Source organism: Solanum verrucosum, unplaced genomic scaffold, assembly GCF_900185275.1.
Source record: "Solanum verrucosum unplaced genomic scaffold, falcon-dt-bn FXZP01000085.1, whole genome shotgun sequence".
Lineage (NCBI taxonomy): Eukaryota > Viridiplantae > Streptophyta > Magnoliopsida > Solanales > Solanaceae > Solanum > Solanum verrucosum.
In genome coordinates this window covers 739,833-756,502 of record NW_026019839.1, presented here as the reverse complement: position 1 = coordinate 756,502, position 16,670 = coordinate 739,833, and the positions used below count along the sequence as shown (strand labels likewise).

At 36.9% G+C, this 16,670-nt stretch overlaps 2 protein-coding genes across 3 annotated transcripts; one reads left to right on the top strand and one right to left on the bottom strand.

Annotated features, from left to right (window-relative positions):
- Positions 1-1,730: 1,730 nt before the first annotated feature.
- LOC125815864 (F-box/kelch-repeat protein At3g23880-like) lies at positions 1,731-7,222 on the bottom strand. 2 transcript variants are annotated; one of them, XM_049495430.1, is made up of 2 exons: positions 6,082-7,222; positions 1,731-2,035 (listed from the first exon to the last, which is right to left on the bottom strand). In XM_049495430.1, exon 1 carries the CDS (start codon positions 7,183-7,185, stop codon positions 6,433-6,435), a length of 753 nt encoding a protein of 250 aa, XP_049351387.1. In that variant the 5' UTR covers positions 7,186-7,222; the 3' UTR covers positions 1,731-2,035; positions 6,082-6,432. The 2 variants fall into 2 exon arrangements, with proteins under 2 accessions (XP_049351387.1, XP_049351395.1); XM_049495438.1 differs by having other exon boundaries at positions 1,864-2,035; positions 6,112-7,222.
- A 2,401-nt stretch (positions 7,223-9,623) lies between these two features.
- On the top strand, positions 9,624-13,837 carry LOC125814113 (F-box/FBD/LRR-repeat protein At1g13570-like). The gene is made up of 6 exons (XM_049493567.1): positions 9,624-9,688; positions 9,856-9,930; positions 12,104-12,911; positions 13,015-13,173; positions 13,265-13,571; positions 13,683-13,837. Exons 1-6 carry the CDS (start codon positions 9,624-9,626, stop codon positions 13,835-13,837), a joined length of 1,569 nt encoding a protein of 522 aa, XP_049349524.1.
- Positions 13,838-16,670: the final 2,833 nt, after the last annotated feature.

Genomic DNA, 16,670 nt, shown 5'->3' with positions numbered 1-16,670 from the left:
TTCTGCATAGAAATGATTAAACTTCTGGTGCAAAAGGAAAAGAATATCCTTATCAAAGGAGTAGATAAAAACTATTGCATCAATGGCCAGAGATTGAAGAAAACTGATATTTTTGAGTGGAGAGCGTGTAAATTTTATGTCCTGTAGAACTTTAGAAAGGTTCTGAAGTCCTTTTTCGAGCCACCAAATTTGACCATGGCCTGGATGCACGTTCAGATCCTCGCATAGAGTATTAACAAAATCAAGCATACATCCAGATTTCATGGTAGTCTCTGATCTTGATGACTTTTATGCTAACAAGAGGCTCTTATAAATCTGCCTCAAATCAAGACTAAAATGATTTATCCTTTCCAGCAATTTACAAAACTCATCTGTTAACACACACGTACGTTCCTCTTCTTTGTCTTCCTCCATATAGTTGGCCACCGCTAGGAAATATAGTTGTCGTGCAGTATAAGCTACATCCTCAACATGGGTGAAGAAATCCTTCATACTCTCATGCTCAATGCACCGCTTTGCAGTTAATATGAAGAAGGCTTGTGGAAAATACAAGGGAGCGATCCCGTACATAATCAAGCAAAATTTCGACAAACCTCACTAGGGGTGGCAATTTCAGCCCATATTTATGAAATCGGCCCATTTTACCCATATTGTATAAGTTGCAGTGGAACTTCAACTGTATCTTGCTAAACTTGGCCCGCATTGATAGGTAAATTCTGAATCTGTCTCTAACTGTCTGAACGACTTTTGTTTTGGCAAATTAGTTTCTTGTGTCTCTATAAAGGGTCCCTTTACCTATGATTGATTAGTTTTTAATGATAATATAGGTGTATTTTACTTTCTCCAATGTCACGTTTTGCTCTAATGTTGGATCCTAATTGCTCTTGTTCTGGGAAGTAGAAGAGTTGTTGAACTATGTTTGGCTTATGAATGGGAGAAGTTGAGCAATATAATGACCAGAATGTGTAGTTGATAGCTTTTGTTGTTCTCTGTTTCTTATTTTGAACAATATCACATTATAGTACAAGGTTCCATTTTGGTTATCATACTACAGTATAGCTAGATAGCATATTTAATACTCATTTTTTGCTCAACCTCATCTTGTTGCTTCACTGCAGCCACTGGCATGGAGGACGATGCTGCAGATTGTGCGACAAAGGAAGATGAAATCCCGGCATCCTGATGCACTGCTGGCTGCTGCAGATCGGTCATCAAATATTATACTTTTTTTGTTTAGTCTCTTGTTTTAGCAAAAACGCAGTAGAGAGCAGCCATGAGACTGCACTTGTGTATCTCAATTGCAGCTAAGCTTATGTAATTATTATCGTATTTTGCACTTCTTAGTTTCGTTGGACATGAAAAACAGAATGAATTAAGTATTAGAGTAGAAGGTTAGTCAGTAGATGTTACTGAGGACATGACCTTAGAAAAAAGGTATAGAGATCGAAGATTAGGAGTAAAAGGTTAGTCGGTAGACCATTTGATGTGACTGAGGAGATGACCTTAGATAGAAAAGTATAGAGGTCAAAAATTAGATTAAAAAGTTAGTCGGTAGATGAGTACATGTTCAAATTTGTTGACTTTTAACTACAATAACATGTAATTTACTTGAGACGTACATCATGAACTGTAGATATTGTAGAACAAGTTATCAAACATCTAATTGTGTACAGCAAGCAGAATCTTAAAAACAAAAACAAAAAACAAGAGCATAAACTAGTATGATTACATTCCAACTAACAAGTTTAATTTTCTGTTGTTCAATTCATGAGTGTTTCTTGCATCCTTCAACAAAATTAAGTAGCATCATAGAGTTTTTACAACCTGCAATGATATAATCTTACTTCCTAGTACGGAAAAAAGCTTTTGTATAAGGTTCGAAATGGTGAATTGAGGTAGAGTAGACCGATGATCCTGTAGTCATTTGGCTGGCTATTGAAGAAAAAGCTTGCATCTGCTTCTCCTAAGTAGTTGCTAAAGCATCAGCTAGTAAGTATATATGTTCTCCTGAACATATGTATGATTCTACAACAACCTGCAATCATCAAGAATATGTGAGTATAAGTTGTTCTTACTGACAAACACAAAATTTATGAGCTAAGACATAACTTAAGTGAAAGAAGATTCCGCCTTTTGATTAACTAAACAAAAAAAAGAAAGCTATGAGCAACAAGGAAAATCATCCAAACTTTATATATCAGAAGTTAATTAACTGTTAATCAAAGATCTCTGTAATTCATCTATCTCCTCAACAAGCTAAGTGTCACTAAAAATGATCATTAAAAATAATCATTGGCAGGTTACCACATGTCATGAAGAATTTGGAAAGGTGTCGGCATCTATGAAGGAGGAAGGAGGTGTCTGATGGAAAGTTATCTGGAGTGTTTTTGAATGGGATGAAACATTGAGGGAGATAATGGAGATGGCTAAAAGGGGAAGGATCAAAATTCTGTTTTGCAGCAAGTTCAGGGTTTTAAATTTGAACCAAGTAGAGGAAGTTCAAGCAATAAATCAGTTGGCTTCAGACCCAATTATTCTCGAGTCGCAAACATACTTGAAACCTAAGTTGCTCGGACTCTTCACTTTTGGTGCCACACCCGTGTCGACACGACATGGGTGTGGGTGTGAGATCATTTGGTCAACGGATTTTGGGTACTTTGACAAAAATCGATGGAGAAAGTCTGGACAATTTTAATGATTCCTATAATCAATACAAAAGCTAAGGTGAAATTGAAGGAAATGGAATACCTTTTATATAGAAATTTCTATGTCATTCCTTTTCCTATAATATGCTTCCAGGATTCTCCTCATGTTTTCCACATAATATCTCATAATATGGGTTTTATAACTCTATTTTTAGATATTTTAATTATTTTTAGGCGAATCCCCGCACCCGTATCCATACATGGATCCATATCCCCAAATCTTGAAAATTAGATCATGAAGGATCAGCCCTTTAGATCTGTACCCGGATTGGACACCAGCACCCAAGTCCAAGCAACTTAGCTTGAAACATGTGACTCAAGAACTAGAGCAGAAGGCGTAACACTGATTCACCATCGCAGACGACAACAAAGTCGACTAGCTTCAACACAACTTCAATAGCAAAATCCGAGGGACAATTCAAAAGGTTGTATGATTCAAAATTTGCACGAAAAAGAGAGTCAATGTTATGTTTCAGATGTGATGAAATATTTGGCCTCAATCACCGTTGTAAAAATAGGCAACTTAACCTATTGATCATTTTAGAGGAACCCAACACAAAGGAAAATGATATAGAAGAATTCTTTGAGCCTACCGGAGAAGACGTTGATGGGGAAACTGAGGGTACTATGATGGTGTTGAATATTAATTCAGTTGTGCTCCTTCAGCAGGTATAAGTTGTTCTTCTTATGGTGTTGACTATTAATTCACTTTTGGTGCCACACCCGTGTCGACACAACATGGATGTGGATGTGGGATCCGTGTCCAATTTGGTCAACGGATTTTGGGTACTTTGACCAAAATCGATGGAGAAAGTCTAGACAATTTTAATGATTCCTATAATCAATACAAAAGCTAAGGTGAAATTGACGGAAATAGAATACCTTTTATATAGAAATTTCTATGTCACTCCTTTTCCCCACATAATATCTCATAATATGAGTTGTATAACTCTATTTTTAGATATTTTAATTATTTTTAGGCGAATCTCCACACCCGTATCCATACATGGATCCATATCCCATAATCTTAAAAATTAGATTGTGAAGGATCAGACCTTTAGATTTGCACCAGTATCAGACATCCTCATCCGAGTCCGAGCAACTTAGTTTGAAACATGTGACTCAAGAACTAGAGCAGAAGGCATAACACTGATTCACCATCGCAGAAGAAAGCAAAGTCGACTAGCTTCAACACAACTTCAGTAGCAAAATCCGAGGGATAATTCAAAAAGTTGTATGATTCAAAATTTGCACGAAAAAGAGAGCTAATGTTATGTTTCAGATGTGATGAACTATTTGGCCTCAATCACCGTTGTAAAAATAGGCAACTTAACCTATTGATCATTTCAGAGGCACCCAATATAGATAAAATGATACATAAGAATTCTTTGAGCCTACCAGAGAAGATGTAGTTGAATGGGAAACAAAGGGTACTAGTATGGTGTAGAATATGAATAACAACAGGTATAAGTTGTTGTTCTTATTGACGAGGCAAAATTTAAGAGCTAAATACTAGTTTAAGCCCCTATAGGTTGGTTTCAAAGCCCGCATCAACCTATTTTTCAGGTAAAATGTTCATTTCTTATGGAGACATAACGAAGAAAAATTTCTATGTAAATCTACAGTTTGCTTGCGAGTTGTGTGCTTTTGGTTTACATCAAATTGAGATTTAATTTGAGAGAAAGATTAAAAAGATTAGAATTTAAAATTGAGAGGGAAGAGATAACGTAGCTGCCGACATATAGAAGTGAACAATGTTTTATAGGCAGTTGAATAAATGGAAGCAACCAAGGTTACAGAAATTGAAAAATTTAAATCACTAGCGTATAGGTTGAGAAAGAAAAAGAAATTGATCTTCTATTTTTAAAGAGGAAAAAGATAAAGTGAAAAGAAAGAAGTTAGCTTTAGACACTACATCAAAAATGATCATTAGCGGCAATTAGTTCTTAATTGCTGCTAAATATGTATTTTTAGCGGCAATCAGCACTCTTTGTATATGTCCCTAAAGCCTTTAACGACATTGGTTCTAATGACACTTAACTAATGCCGGCAAAGACTTTAGCACTCTTTATTAATGTCAATATTTATTGCCGCTAAAAGTTGGTTTTGTTGTAGTGAGAGTGTCTTGGACACAGCAAATCAACACTTCCAACTGTGCCTATGCCTAAGTTGCTTGGACTCTTCAAAAATGTCAATGAGTGCGTGTCGGATTCGCCAAAAGTAGTGTATATTCGACATGGATGCGGCATCAAAGTGAAGAGTCCGCACAACTAAGGCCTATGCTCAACCCGAAATGATTCAAGCTTTTGAAAAATGAGTATTTATTACTAAAGTAGGACAATTTTTGTTAACTTCAAAATGGGGTGGGGCAGGGCAGGTTTAAAGTTCCGCGCTGTGGAGCAGGTTGAGGTAATTTTATTAAAATGATGCGTGGCAGGGCGGGTTGCGGGTTATGTTTAAGTCTTACTGCTAGGATAGAACTGCTCCATCTTCTGCAATGCTTCTTAGCTCCTAATTTCAATCTGGATGACTTAAAGTGTTTAACACCTTGGGGGATAACCAGTTGAGTAGAAGTCATATAAATATTGGAGGAATACATGAAGTATTTATTTTGAATATTTGAGTAACATTCCAAGATTAGAATTAATAAATCAATTTAAGTAGGAATATCTGGTGTATTTATTTTGAACATTTTGAGCAACATTCTAAATTTAGTCTACTATACAGGAAAAAAGTTAAGAAAGACATTTTTCCAATATATATATTTTTGTAAAGTTTTATACAACAGACTGATCAGAAACATTGTTGTTTGATTGAAGCCAATATCAGGTCTAAAGTATTCATCTTTTTCCATATCTGGTCTACGGAATTGTTGTTTAGAGTCAACATTTTCTTCCTAGGTAAAAAAGAATAAAAAGAAAGAGAAAAGAAGCTAATTAACTGTTATTGAATGATCTCCGTAATTCATCTATCTCCTTAATAAGTGTCACTAAAAAACGATCATTAATCATGTTTAGGCTTTGATTCTGCCAAAGGACTATGCGAATAATTATTGGCATATTCACTTGTGCCTTGGTGCTCTTTGCTCTTACTTAGTCTAGTAACACAACATGTACCCCTAAAACACTGCTTAGAAGACTAAAAGAACGTCCAATGTCACTTACTTAGAAGCGCAGAAGCCACCGAACACGAGATACAAAAATGTTCTTGCAAAACGTTGTTGTTCCTTAGGTGTTGGCAAAATAAAAATGGACAACCAAGATATCTAAGTAGATATGATGTAAAAGTGGTCCTTGAATAGGCAACATCTTGTTCAATATTTGACAAAATAAGCAGAATTTTAAAACACGTGAAAATGCAGCGAAAGAATACGTACAAGCTGTTAACTATTACAACAGGCATTCACCTGAGTTCTGACATCTTTCAATCTTCGTTTGGTAAATCCGGACAAACTAAGCTTTCGATGCAGAGTTCCGCCTTATTTCTGTTGTAAACACCAGTAACCTCAACATTAAGAACCTTTGGATATGTGATAGAGTCATTCTTTGGATCGTATATCGCTAAAGTTGATTTAAAAGCGAGCAGAATTTCACCTTTATTATACGTGAAAAGGGGCGGAGAAAGCTCATAGTTCTCAGGATACCTGATGGTATACAGTTTTGTCCAAGACGCTTTAACTCCATATTCCTTCATTACCCACACATCAGAGTGCGTTCTCTCATCATTATTACAGAGGAATTCCCAACACTCCAAGCTTCAAATCTCGTCCTTTGTTGTAGCTGGGCAGCTCCAACTTTCCCCATTTCTCATCAACCAAATCAATAGACGTGATGCGCATACGACGTCTACGAAATGTAATCCAATGAAGCTTATGATTCATAAATTTAGCCTCACCACAGTAACTCACCCCAGGTTTAAAATCTTCAAGTGTTCTCCAAGAATCACTCTTTAAACTATATATCGCGGCCTCGAAATTGGCCTTAATCATGCTACTAAAAATACCCACTACCTTATAATCATCATGAACCTCATCATATCCAAAACCACAAGTGGACCAGCATTCACGCATCTGTGTAGGCACAAAGCCGAATACTTTCTTGAACTTTCTAATTGATGGATTCCATAGCACCAACCCACCAAACCCATCGGCAAGACAAACCAAACCATTAACAGAACCCTTAATACGAACACCATAACGTGAATTTTTCATGGGACAATCCAAATCAAGTGCCCCAGTAACAGAGTCATGAAATAAAGAGCTAACAGAGCAAGATTTAATATTAGTCTCTAATGTATCCAATTGTAACAGAGATATATGGTGGGTGTAATCCTTAGCAGAAAAACTAAGATGGGTTTTCACAAATTCAGGGCTGGAAATCAAATTAAACCAATATTTGGAAACACATTTGAACTGTAAGAGGTATTTAACTGGAACCCTTACAAGAATTGCTTCGATCAGTTCTTCTGGCAAACACCCCATTGAATCTTTGCTTGAAATTTCAGTACGCTTTCTCAGTCTCCTCCGTTTTGGGCGTCGATGAAAAGCTTCAGATTTCATTTTGGTTAGCAAATGTTTCATCGAAAGCTTCATTCTTTGAAGTATAATTCAACAAAATTTGATCTTTGCTTTATTGTTTCTACCGAAACCTGAAGTTTTTGCCGCACGTTATGTATTTACTACTCTTATATATATCTTTTTTTTTTGGTAATATAGGGTTTTTTAATCATTCTACAATTCATCCAAGAGACGTTTATATGGACATTTCTCTTTTGTCTAAATTTAAGTGATATAGTTTTCTTTTTCAATGTGTTTTAAATATATTTGTTGTATTCGTCATTTTAATAAGTTTCGCTCTCCTTTTGAATTTTTTCTCGAACTAACCACTTGATTTTGTTACTAGTTGATCAAAATCTCACACCATGTTAATTGTAATTTTTTTTTGAATTTTTTGAGATTTTCACAATGAAGTTTCTTTTTTGATGCAGCTTTTCTTATTGATACTGTTGTGATGCGATTATTTCGATCTTTAGCGCTAATGTTAGTGTTGCTCCTCTTTCGTTCCTTCACTTTTTCATCTCTCGAATTTTCTTATATGTTCTTTTTCTTTTTAGGGCGCTTGTGGAGTATCTTCATTTTGAATCAAATTTGTTTCTGCTGAGTTTTCTCTTTGTTCTTCCTTTCGTTGATGCTCAATTTTGTACAGTAAATTCAATGTATAATTGTGTTTCTCTCTAGTTTAAGTTGATTGTTGCCAATGACTTGATGAAGGGAATCTATGAGAGAAGGTTCTAAAATCGGATTACAATCAATGCGGAACCAACGAATTCAGTCGAACAAAGTAACGAGTCTAAAGGAAGGATCAAGCTTGAAAGAAATGGATGGGCTTAGGCTTTATAGTGAATGCAGACCCCCGCTTATATATATGAGATCAATGATTTAAATAAAAGGAAAGTGTCGAGAGAAAGTTTTAGCCCTTAAACTGCGTTGCAAAGAGAGGTCGAAAACAAAGATTTTCTGACATAGTGCGGGCATTGGATGAAAAAACAGAATAAATACCATGATTAGCAGAAGTTATAGTCATTAGTCAAATAATCAGTCGAAAATTGCGAGATTTGCAAAATGAGTATGGTAGTTTTTTAAAATACCTGCACAAAGTTTAAGTAAAAATAAAATGATTATTTTGAGATCAAAGACGAGAAAATTAAAAATAATATCCATTATGCGATTTTCAAGATTTGACTCATCGAGAGTTGTGATTTGATATACTCGTTTTGTTCCTAATTACTTGTTCAATTTTTCTTTTTTACTTGTCCATGTTGACAAATCAAGATAGAACAAAAAAAATTACCTATTATACTCTCAATTAATTACTTTGAAAAAGCTAGAACTTTTTGAAAATCTTAAATTTTTAATTCATCAATTTCATAAGTAATATAGGTAAAATGGTAAACTCACTATGTCAATCATAAAGCGAATGTGATAGAACCACGGGATTCGAGGGATGCCTAATTCCTTCCTCTCAGTCAACAAAATTCCTAACTCAATTTTCTAGTTCGTAGACCATTAATTAATAGAGTCAAAACTTCCTTTTGATTAGGAATTTCTATAAGGTGACTTGGAACACAAAACTCAATTCCAAGTGGAAAGGCCCAAACTCATTTTCTCTCTCTATCTCCCATTTGATTATTGGATTGTATTTAGTTATTTTTGTTTTGATTAATTCTAACTTTGAACACTTAGATTAACTAAATGAAAATTTACGTGGGCACAACGCCTCGAAGCCGAGGGCAGGAGGCCTTGGGGCACGCCGCCTCGAGGCCAGGGGGCGTCAGGGTGCGGCGCCTCAAGGCCGAGGGGCTAGCCTCGGGTCACGATGCCTTATGGATAAGAGGAGGGCCTCGGGGCACGGTGCCTTAAGGCCGAGGGGCGGGCCTCGGGGCATGGCGCCTTAAGGCTGGGGGCGGGCCTCAAGGTTGGATGAGGCTCGGGGCGCGATGCCTCGAGGCTCAGGGGCGGGGGCGGGGCACAATGCATCGAGGCCGGGGGTGGGCGGGGGGCCTCGAGGCACTATACATCGAGGTCGGTAGCGTGGTGGGGGGCCTCGAGGCCAGGGGCAGGGCGGGTGGTCTTCGGGAAACTTCGCCTCGAGGCCGGGGGTAGGGCGGGAGCGGCCTCGAGGCACGGCACCTCAAAGACATGTTGAAGTACTACTTCAAATGAATTAGAAATTGTATTTCACAAGGAAAAGTACCACCAATGTTGAAGGATTCTGTTAGACCCCTGATCTAAGTCACTCAATTAAATGGCAGCATGGACAAGGTATTAAGCATGTTAACCTTGTCCCTTGCATAAGCCAAGGAAACAAACATGCAAGGGTAAGTTGACGACGGACGGTTGACGAAGCTAAGGTGTGCGCAATGGCACCATGGCCTGATTTCGAAGCAACAAGTGAGGACCAAGGACTTGAAGACAAGGCAGCTTGGTGAGGACTTGACAAGATGAAAGCTTAACAATGTTGTGTGGGCATAGCGTTGATATTCAAAGAAAGAACAAGGGCAAACAACCAACAAGACTAAGGCATCAATGAAATGGCTTTGATGCCAACGCGGGATGAAGCAATGCCATAGATTTGTGTCCTTGGTGTGGCAGCATTGAGTGGGAACAATGCAAGGCTGAAAAGGCTAAGTATGGCAGTGTTAAACATGGGAAGAGCTCGTCCAAAAGGCAAGCAAAACCAAACACATGACCGGCGGTTACTAAAAAGTGCATCATTATCCCATTTCGTGTAGAGCTTCGTTTTGGCGCCTTGTTTGAATTATTTTGAATATACCAAGTAGTTGTGGGTTGTCAACTACATAGGAAAGGATCAGGCTAAGGCCAACAAGTGTTTTATTCTAATTACGCCACTTGTCGGTAGTTGGCTGTACATAGTATTATAAATGTGCAGGCTGCCTATGGTGTAATTTCGGGTTTGATTGTTCTAAGTATTAGGGAATACTAATTAGAGTGTCAAATCTAAGTTAAGGTCTAGGGTGATCTTATAGTACCAAGGTTGGTACGATTTGAGAGTGTTCTTTTATTCACTTTATTAATACAAGTTGGAAATTAAGTTTTCTGTAAAGCTGGTTGCCTTTGTCTCATGTTATATTTTCGTGGCTTTAATTATATTGTCATCTACTGTTTTATGTTGCTTAAAATGTCCAAGAGTTAGTCTCAAAAACGTTGCTGCCTATTTTTCGAGTTAACACCAAAACAGTCCTAAATTTGGCTAAGTGTTGGAAGGCTGAAGTCGACAAGGTTGTTGGCTGCCAAAGCGGGTTACATCAGTGAACTATTTGTGTTCAAAGATCGGCGCCTTTACAGATTCCAAATCCAACACCTTAACAAGTTTGAAGCTGTCAAAGATGTAGGAGACATTACACGACCGTAATAAGTTATCTGAATCAATTACATTGAATAACAAAGAACGAACTTTTGTGCGAGATGGCTGCCACAACTCAATCTGATCCTCAAAAGAATGAACAAACAACTACTTTTGATCACCGAGCTTTTCCTACTGGGATGATGGTTGAACATATTTTTCTGTGGCGACTAAAATGGTTTGAGTCATTAGAATAGAACATCACTTAAGTCAATGCACTAGTCTGATTGGTGATTAATCATGGGCTAATTGTTGTGTTATATCATCTTGATCTAGATAAACAAGTCCCCATACATACACGTACAACACACATGCAAGAGGACTAGTTTTCAAGATTAGTAACACCCACTTGGTTTAAAAGGAATGTTTAAATTGTAAAGTGCAATTTATTTGACAACACATGGATAACAATAGTTTCACATTTCCAATAGTTCCACAAAGTTCAGAAAAAGGACATTAGCTCTTGCTCATAAATGCATTACTAGTTTCACACGAATCACTAAGAATTGAAATTTATTCAAACACTTGGCTTATTGCTGATGATCCTTCAACTAGCTGAGGTCCCCCTCCATCTTCTGTATGCAAGCCTGAATGGAACATTCACTGAGAAAATGGATTACAAAGCAAGAAAGGAAACTTTGATTCAAGGGATAAGTGGAAATAATGTTCTTAGATGAATATGACATACCAGATAATGAGTTAATGAGATGAATTTTTATCCCAATCAAGAGGTTGTATTCTTATTGGCTTGTACAAAACATTCCACATTTGAGTGAGATGGCTGCCACAGATCAATCTGATCCTCAGAAGAATGAACTAACAACTGATATTTGTTGGAATGTATGCGTCCACCCGTGATTGAATGAATGCTTTTCTTGTCAAATGGTGTCAAAGGATCTCACCCTTGACATATACAACTCTAATTAGAATTATAAATTAATTTAAAAATTATAAAAAATATATTTTTTTTAAAAAGTGGGTTGGCCCGCACAGCCCGTAGCCCACGTACTTATGAATTGGGCGGATTGTTTTCTGATCCACAAAAAAAAAATGGGTAAGCCCAACCTGGTCAAAGTCCAAATTAGCCCGAATAAGGTGGACCAGCTCATATACAACTCTAATTAGAATCAATATGCTAATTAAATTCCTACCGCAACTGCTCAAGCATTCATCTAATCCTAGGTTTTTCTCTTCTCTTAACTTCGCTGTGAACTCTCATGGTATAATATGATTATGTTAATTATCGTTTTCTTATCCTGATATTAGATCGAAATAATTGCCCAAAAATCTGTAATTTTTTTTATTAAATCCAAAAATATGCATTTTTTTAATGCTTAATGTGGGTAAATCTCCCTTGTTAGAGTAGATTCTGGATGCGTATTGTGGTAAAAAAAAATCAACAAATATTAAATCTTATTGTGGTAAACTTTGAAGAAACTAGACTATTCTGACTTTTTTTTTGTTATCAGAACACAGAATGGCAATGCTTAAGAGACTTAAAGTTGAAGGGGACAGAGTTGATAGGCTTAGCGATCTTCCGATTAATGTAAAACACCAGATTCAGCAGAATTTGCTTATTGACGAAGCCGCAAGAATGAGCGTTTTATCTACTGTGTGGAGACATGTTTGGCCCTCAATCCCTGAACTTGTATTTTCTGCACAGTTTTGCCAGAGCATGCTGTTAAACACATTAATAGACATCATTAATACAATTCTGTCGCAGCACTATGGACCCATTAAGACATTCTTTTTGAATATTTCTTCACTGCCTTCTTTGCGGCACTCAGTTATCAGTGAATGGATGCTTTTCTTGTCAAAAAATGGTGTCAAGGATCTCACCCTTCATAATACAAAAAATGTTCCTTATAGATTGCCTTCCTTCATGTATGCTATAGAACTCGAAAGGTTGTACCTGTCCAAATGCGTTTGCAGGCTACCAGGCAACTTTAGGGGTTTCCACAAACTCAAATTCCTTAAATTGAATCTAGTCCTCGTACGCCATGATGAAACTTCTATTTTGTGGATGCCAAACCTTCTGAAGCTTCATTTTCGGTCTTGCCAGGGTCTTTATCACTTGAAAATATATGCTCCAAAACTTTGGTATTTGAATTTCTATAATATTGGCCCTAATACCCTTAACTTGGATAATTTTTTGGACTGTCGGAATCTGACTACAATTATATTTGCATCAAGAGAACATCAAAGTAAAGTTATGAACTTCACCAATCTTCTTAGTTGTTGCCCTCAAGTTAGTAATATTCATATGGACACTTCCTACCTCAAGGTAAGCTGCAAAATTTCTATATTTTTGCATTCCACAGCCAAGATTGTTGCATATATTTGTAATATTTAATGTTACTCTTTTGTGGTTGACTGTTTTACTCTAGTCTTTTGCTTCTGGTACTGAAGTAGAGAGGCTCCCCACACGCCTCGACAACGTGAAGTTTGTTCGTTCATATATTGATTTTGATGATGAGGATCAAGTATCTTCCATTCTAAAAATTCTAACAAGTACTCCCAATGTGAAGGACCTTATATTGGACGTGGTAAGTTATTGAGTTCACGAGTTATTACTCTTCTTAATTCTGTGTAAAGAGCTGTAAATGTTACTGATTTTTACTTTTATAATACCTATAGTGGAGCTCGGAAATTAAAGGTGGCATGGAAGAAGATGTAAATCATTTCGAAGGACCAGCCTATGGTACACAAGAATTCAACAAGCTTCAAAAATTGAAAATAGCAGCATTCCGTGGCTTAAAATCCGAATTGCTCTTTGTAAGGTTTATACTTCGCTCTGCACCTCTACTCCTGAAGACTATCCTCTTAGTAGATGAAAGTGTTGATGAAAGCCAATACTTGAAAATCTCAGAGGAGTTAAGGGGGTTCCCTCGGGCATCTCCCAAATTGGAAATAATAATATGTAATTACTGCAAAAACAAGCCAAGTGAGTGAGGCCAGACCGGCTTTCTCATCTTATGGATTGGTACAAGAAAGTACTCCTAGTCCATTCTCTTCTTCCTCACTTGCAGTAACCTCTTCCAATTCTTTATCACAGTACTGGAGCAGATAGATGTAGTGTTTTGCAATATCAGTTTTTTTGTTAAAGTATGGATCTTGTTATGTCTTCCTTCAATTTTGATTCTGTTGCTTATACTGTCTGTGATTGAAGCACTCAGTGCAATTCATGTTGCAGAGAGAGATCTGGTGTAAATAGTTAGTAGTATTTTTGAAGGCATAGGGCCAGATATTTTAAATAAGTTAATGATGATTAGGAGTTTGTGCTTTTAATTCCTGCTTGGTAGTATTTTTGAATGCATAGTGCCAGATATTTTAAATAAGTTAATGATGAATAGGAGTTTGTGCTTATAATTCCTGCTTGTTATAATATTATACGAGTGAATCCATCCAGACTACGCTGCCTTATGACAGTTTTTCCTTCAGCTGCAGCGTAAATATTGCTATAAGATGATTTCTAGGCATGGACTTTTAATAAGGTCTTCTTTTCCCTTGTTGTTTATCTGTGTTTCATAACCATCGACATTGTGATGGCAAATGAAACTCCAAATTGGATAAAACATTCTTGGTTTAGTTTAATAGTTCTGACTTCTTTCTTTAACATCCACTCTTTTGATACAGAAGAGTCGTCTCAAATGAAATAGCACATTTTGATTCATAATAATCTTTTGATCACTGAGCTTTTCCTACTGGGATGATGGCTGAACATATTTTTCTCTGGCGACTAAAATGGTTTGAGTCATTAATTGTTGAATAGAACATCGCTCAAGTCAATGCACTAGTGGTAGTCATGGGATAATTGGTGTTATATTGATCTAGATAAACAATTGACATACACGTACAACACACATGCGAGAGGACTAGTTTTCAAGATAAGTAACACCCACTTGGTTTAAAGGAATGTTTAAATTTTTAAGTGCAATTTATTTTAACAATAGTTTCACATTTCCAATAGTTCCACAAAGCTCAGAAAAAGGACATGAGCTCTTGCTCATAAATTCATTACACGTTTTACTAAGAGTTGAAATTTATTCAAACACATGTCTTATTGCTGAAGATCCTTCAACTAGCTGAGTTCCTCCTCCATCTTCTGTTTGCTAGCCTGAATGAAACATTTACTGAGAAAATGGATTACAGAGCAAGAAAGGATACTTAAGATTCAAGGATATAGCACATATATAAATTGCTACTTTTTTCCCCTTCTTTTCACTAAAGAGCAGGGAATTGGAATGAGTGGAAATAATGTTCTCAGATGAATATGACATGAACATACCAGATAACGAGCCAAGGAGATGAATTTCTATCCCAATCAGGAGGCTGTATTGTAACTTTGAACACATCATTTGTCATTTCATCACACTGAATCGCTTGAATTTCCTGGGCTGAACTAGCAACATACCAGTTAATTTACTTCAATGCTTTTTAGAGATACAATGTCATCAAAATGAGATAGGATTTCCTCAAGCTGCTTACATTTGGTTAAAACCAAAGGTTCGTTCAAGCATAGGAAAGCATCCTCGGAGACGGACGACTGTGCAATGTTATTTGAGTTCAGGGAATTCTGAATCTTTCACTTCCCATTCATGCCCTTCAAAGGCTCTGAGAAGTTACTTTAGAATCTCCAAGTTAGGAAGTTCTCCAATGCTCGAGATTTGGCTCCATGGCAGATGAAACTTTGATAGAGTCAATTCCCTAAGTTTTGAGGGAAAACTAAAGACATGTGGAAGTTTAGCTGGATAGCTGTTGGAAACAAGATTCAAGGTGACTTAGAAACTCTAATCTCGGAAAACGAACACACCTTCCCTTCACTTTGTCTGAATAACCAAATGTCCCCGAAAATATGCAATTCAGCTTTCTCAATTTTGGCATCTTTCTCAATATCATCTCTGTATCTTCACCGTAAGAGAGATGTGGAGTGGAAAAGGTTGCCTAATTATCTAATTGAGAATCAGAAAGTGATTCACCCGTGTTCTCAGGCAAACTAAATGAAGCACGATTCTTCACAAGTAAATGCCTCAATTTGATCATCTTTAGAGTAGAAGAAGGTAATATCATCTCTCCCCTTGATCCTCTTACCACAAAAGGAATTGAATTTCCACTAGTTTTAGCAGCAAAATACTTCAAATGAATTAGAAATTGTATTTCACAAGTTTGAAGCTGTCAAAGATGAAAGAGATGTTACGAGGCTGTCAAACAAGTTATCTGAATCAATCACCTTGAATAACAAAGAGCGAACACTTGAGCGAGATGGCTGCAGAAGAATGAACAAACAACCGGTATTCCATAGAAATTTCAGAAAATGTATCCTCTCCGGTGAATCTGTTTAAAGAGAAAATAATGAAAATGAGAGTTGATATAAACGATAATATAAAAAAATCAGTATAGTCTTTAGGAAATTCTCCAAGCAGAATTTATGCAACAGATCATGAACGTGACATGTTTTAAGCTTTCCGTTGGGTCTCTTCTCCACGTCCATCACTTAATTTCTACTAATAAGATATTACAAGAGGCCTTCTGCAGCATCTTCTAGTCCACAACCGAGTCAATTTTGAGACATGAATATCCTTTCCGTTCAAAAGTCCTCCAAAATAGAGAAAACGAGGCTTCAGCTGGTGCGGTAAATTCCTATAACTGAATCCGATTATAGATATGCTCTCTTCCAAGCTACCAATATTCAGCAAATCTAGACTTTCTTCTATTTCTCTGTAACTTGTAGGATCTCATACAGACATATCAGTTGTATGTGTCCTTTGGGACACGAGTCCTTCACTGACTTTGGGCCACGAGTTCCCTCCTTTTTCTCTGATAACAACCACCCTATAATCGTAGTAATGAGCCGAGGCCAAGGAAACCGGCTAATCTTCGATCCGGCCATTTGACAATGGAATCATTATGGATACTTTTTCCCAATCTTATATGCCACGTGCTTATTCCCGAATCCCGATACTACCATGTATACAAACTATTTTCCCCACAATACAGATTAGATTACCCACTAAAAACTAAGAATAATTACTCCACTATTTCA

Bases quoted from the DNA above. Each gene is read 5' to 3' on its own strand.
- LOC125815864 (XM_049495430.1), bottom strand. From the start codon at position 7,185: ATGGGGTGTTTGCCAGAAGAACTGATCGAAGCAATTCTTGTAAGGGTT.
- LOC125814113 (XM_049493567.1), top strand. From the start codon at position 9,624: ATGGCACCATGGCCTGATTTCGAAGCAACAAGTGAGGACCAAGGACTT. The intron at 9,689-9,855 runs GTGAGGACTTGA...TTGGTGTGGCAG, and splicing joins CTTGAAGACAAGGCAGCTTG to CATTGAGTGGGAACAATGCA. The intron at 13,572-13,682 runs GTGAGTGAGGCC...TCTTTATCACAG, and splicing joins TTACTGCAAAAACAAGCCAA to TACTGGAGCAGATAGATGTA.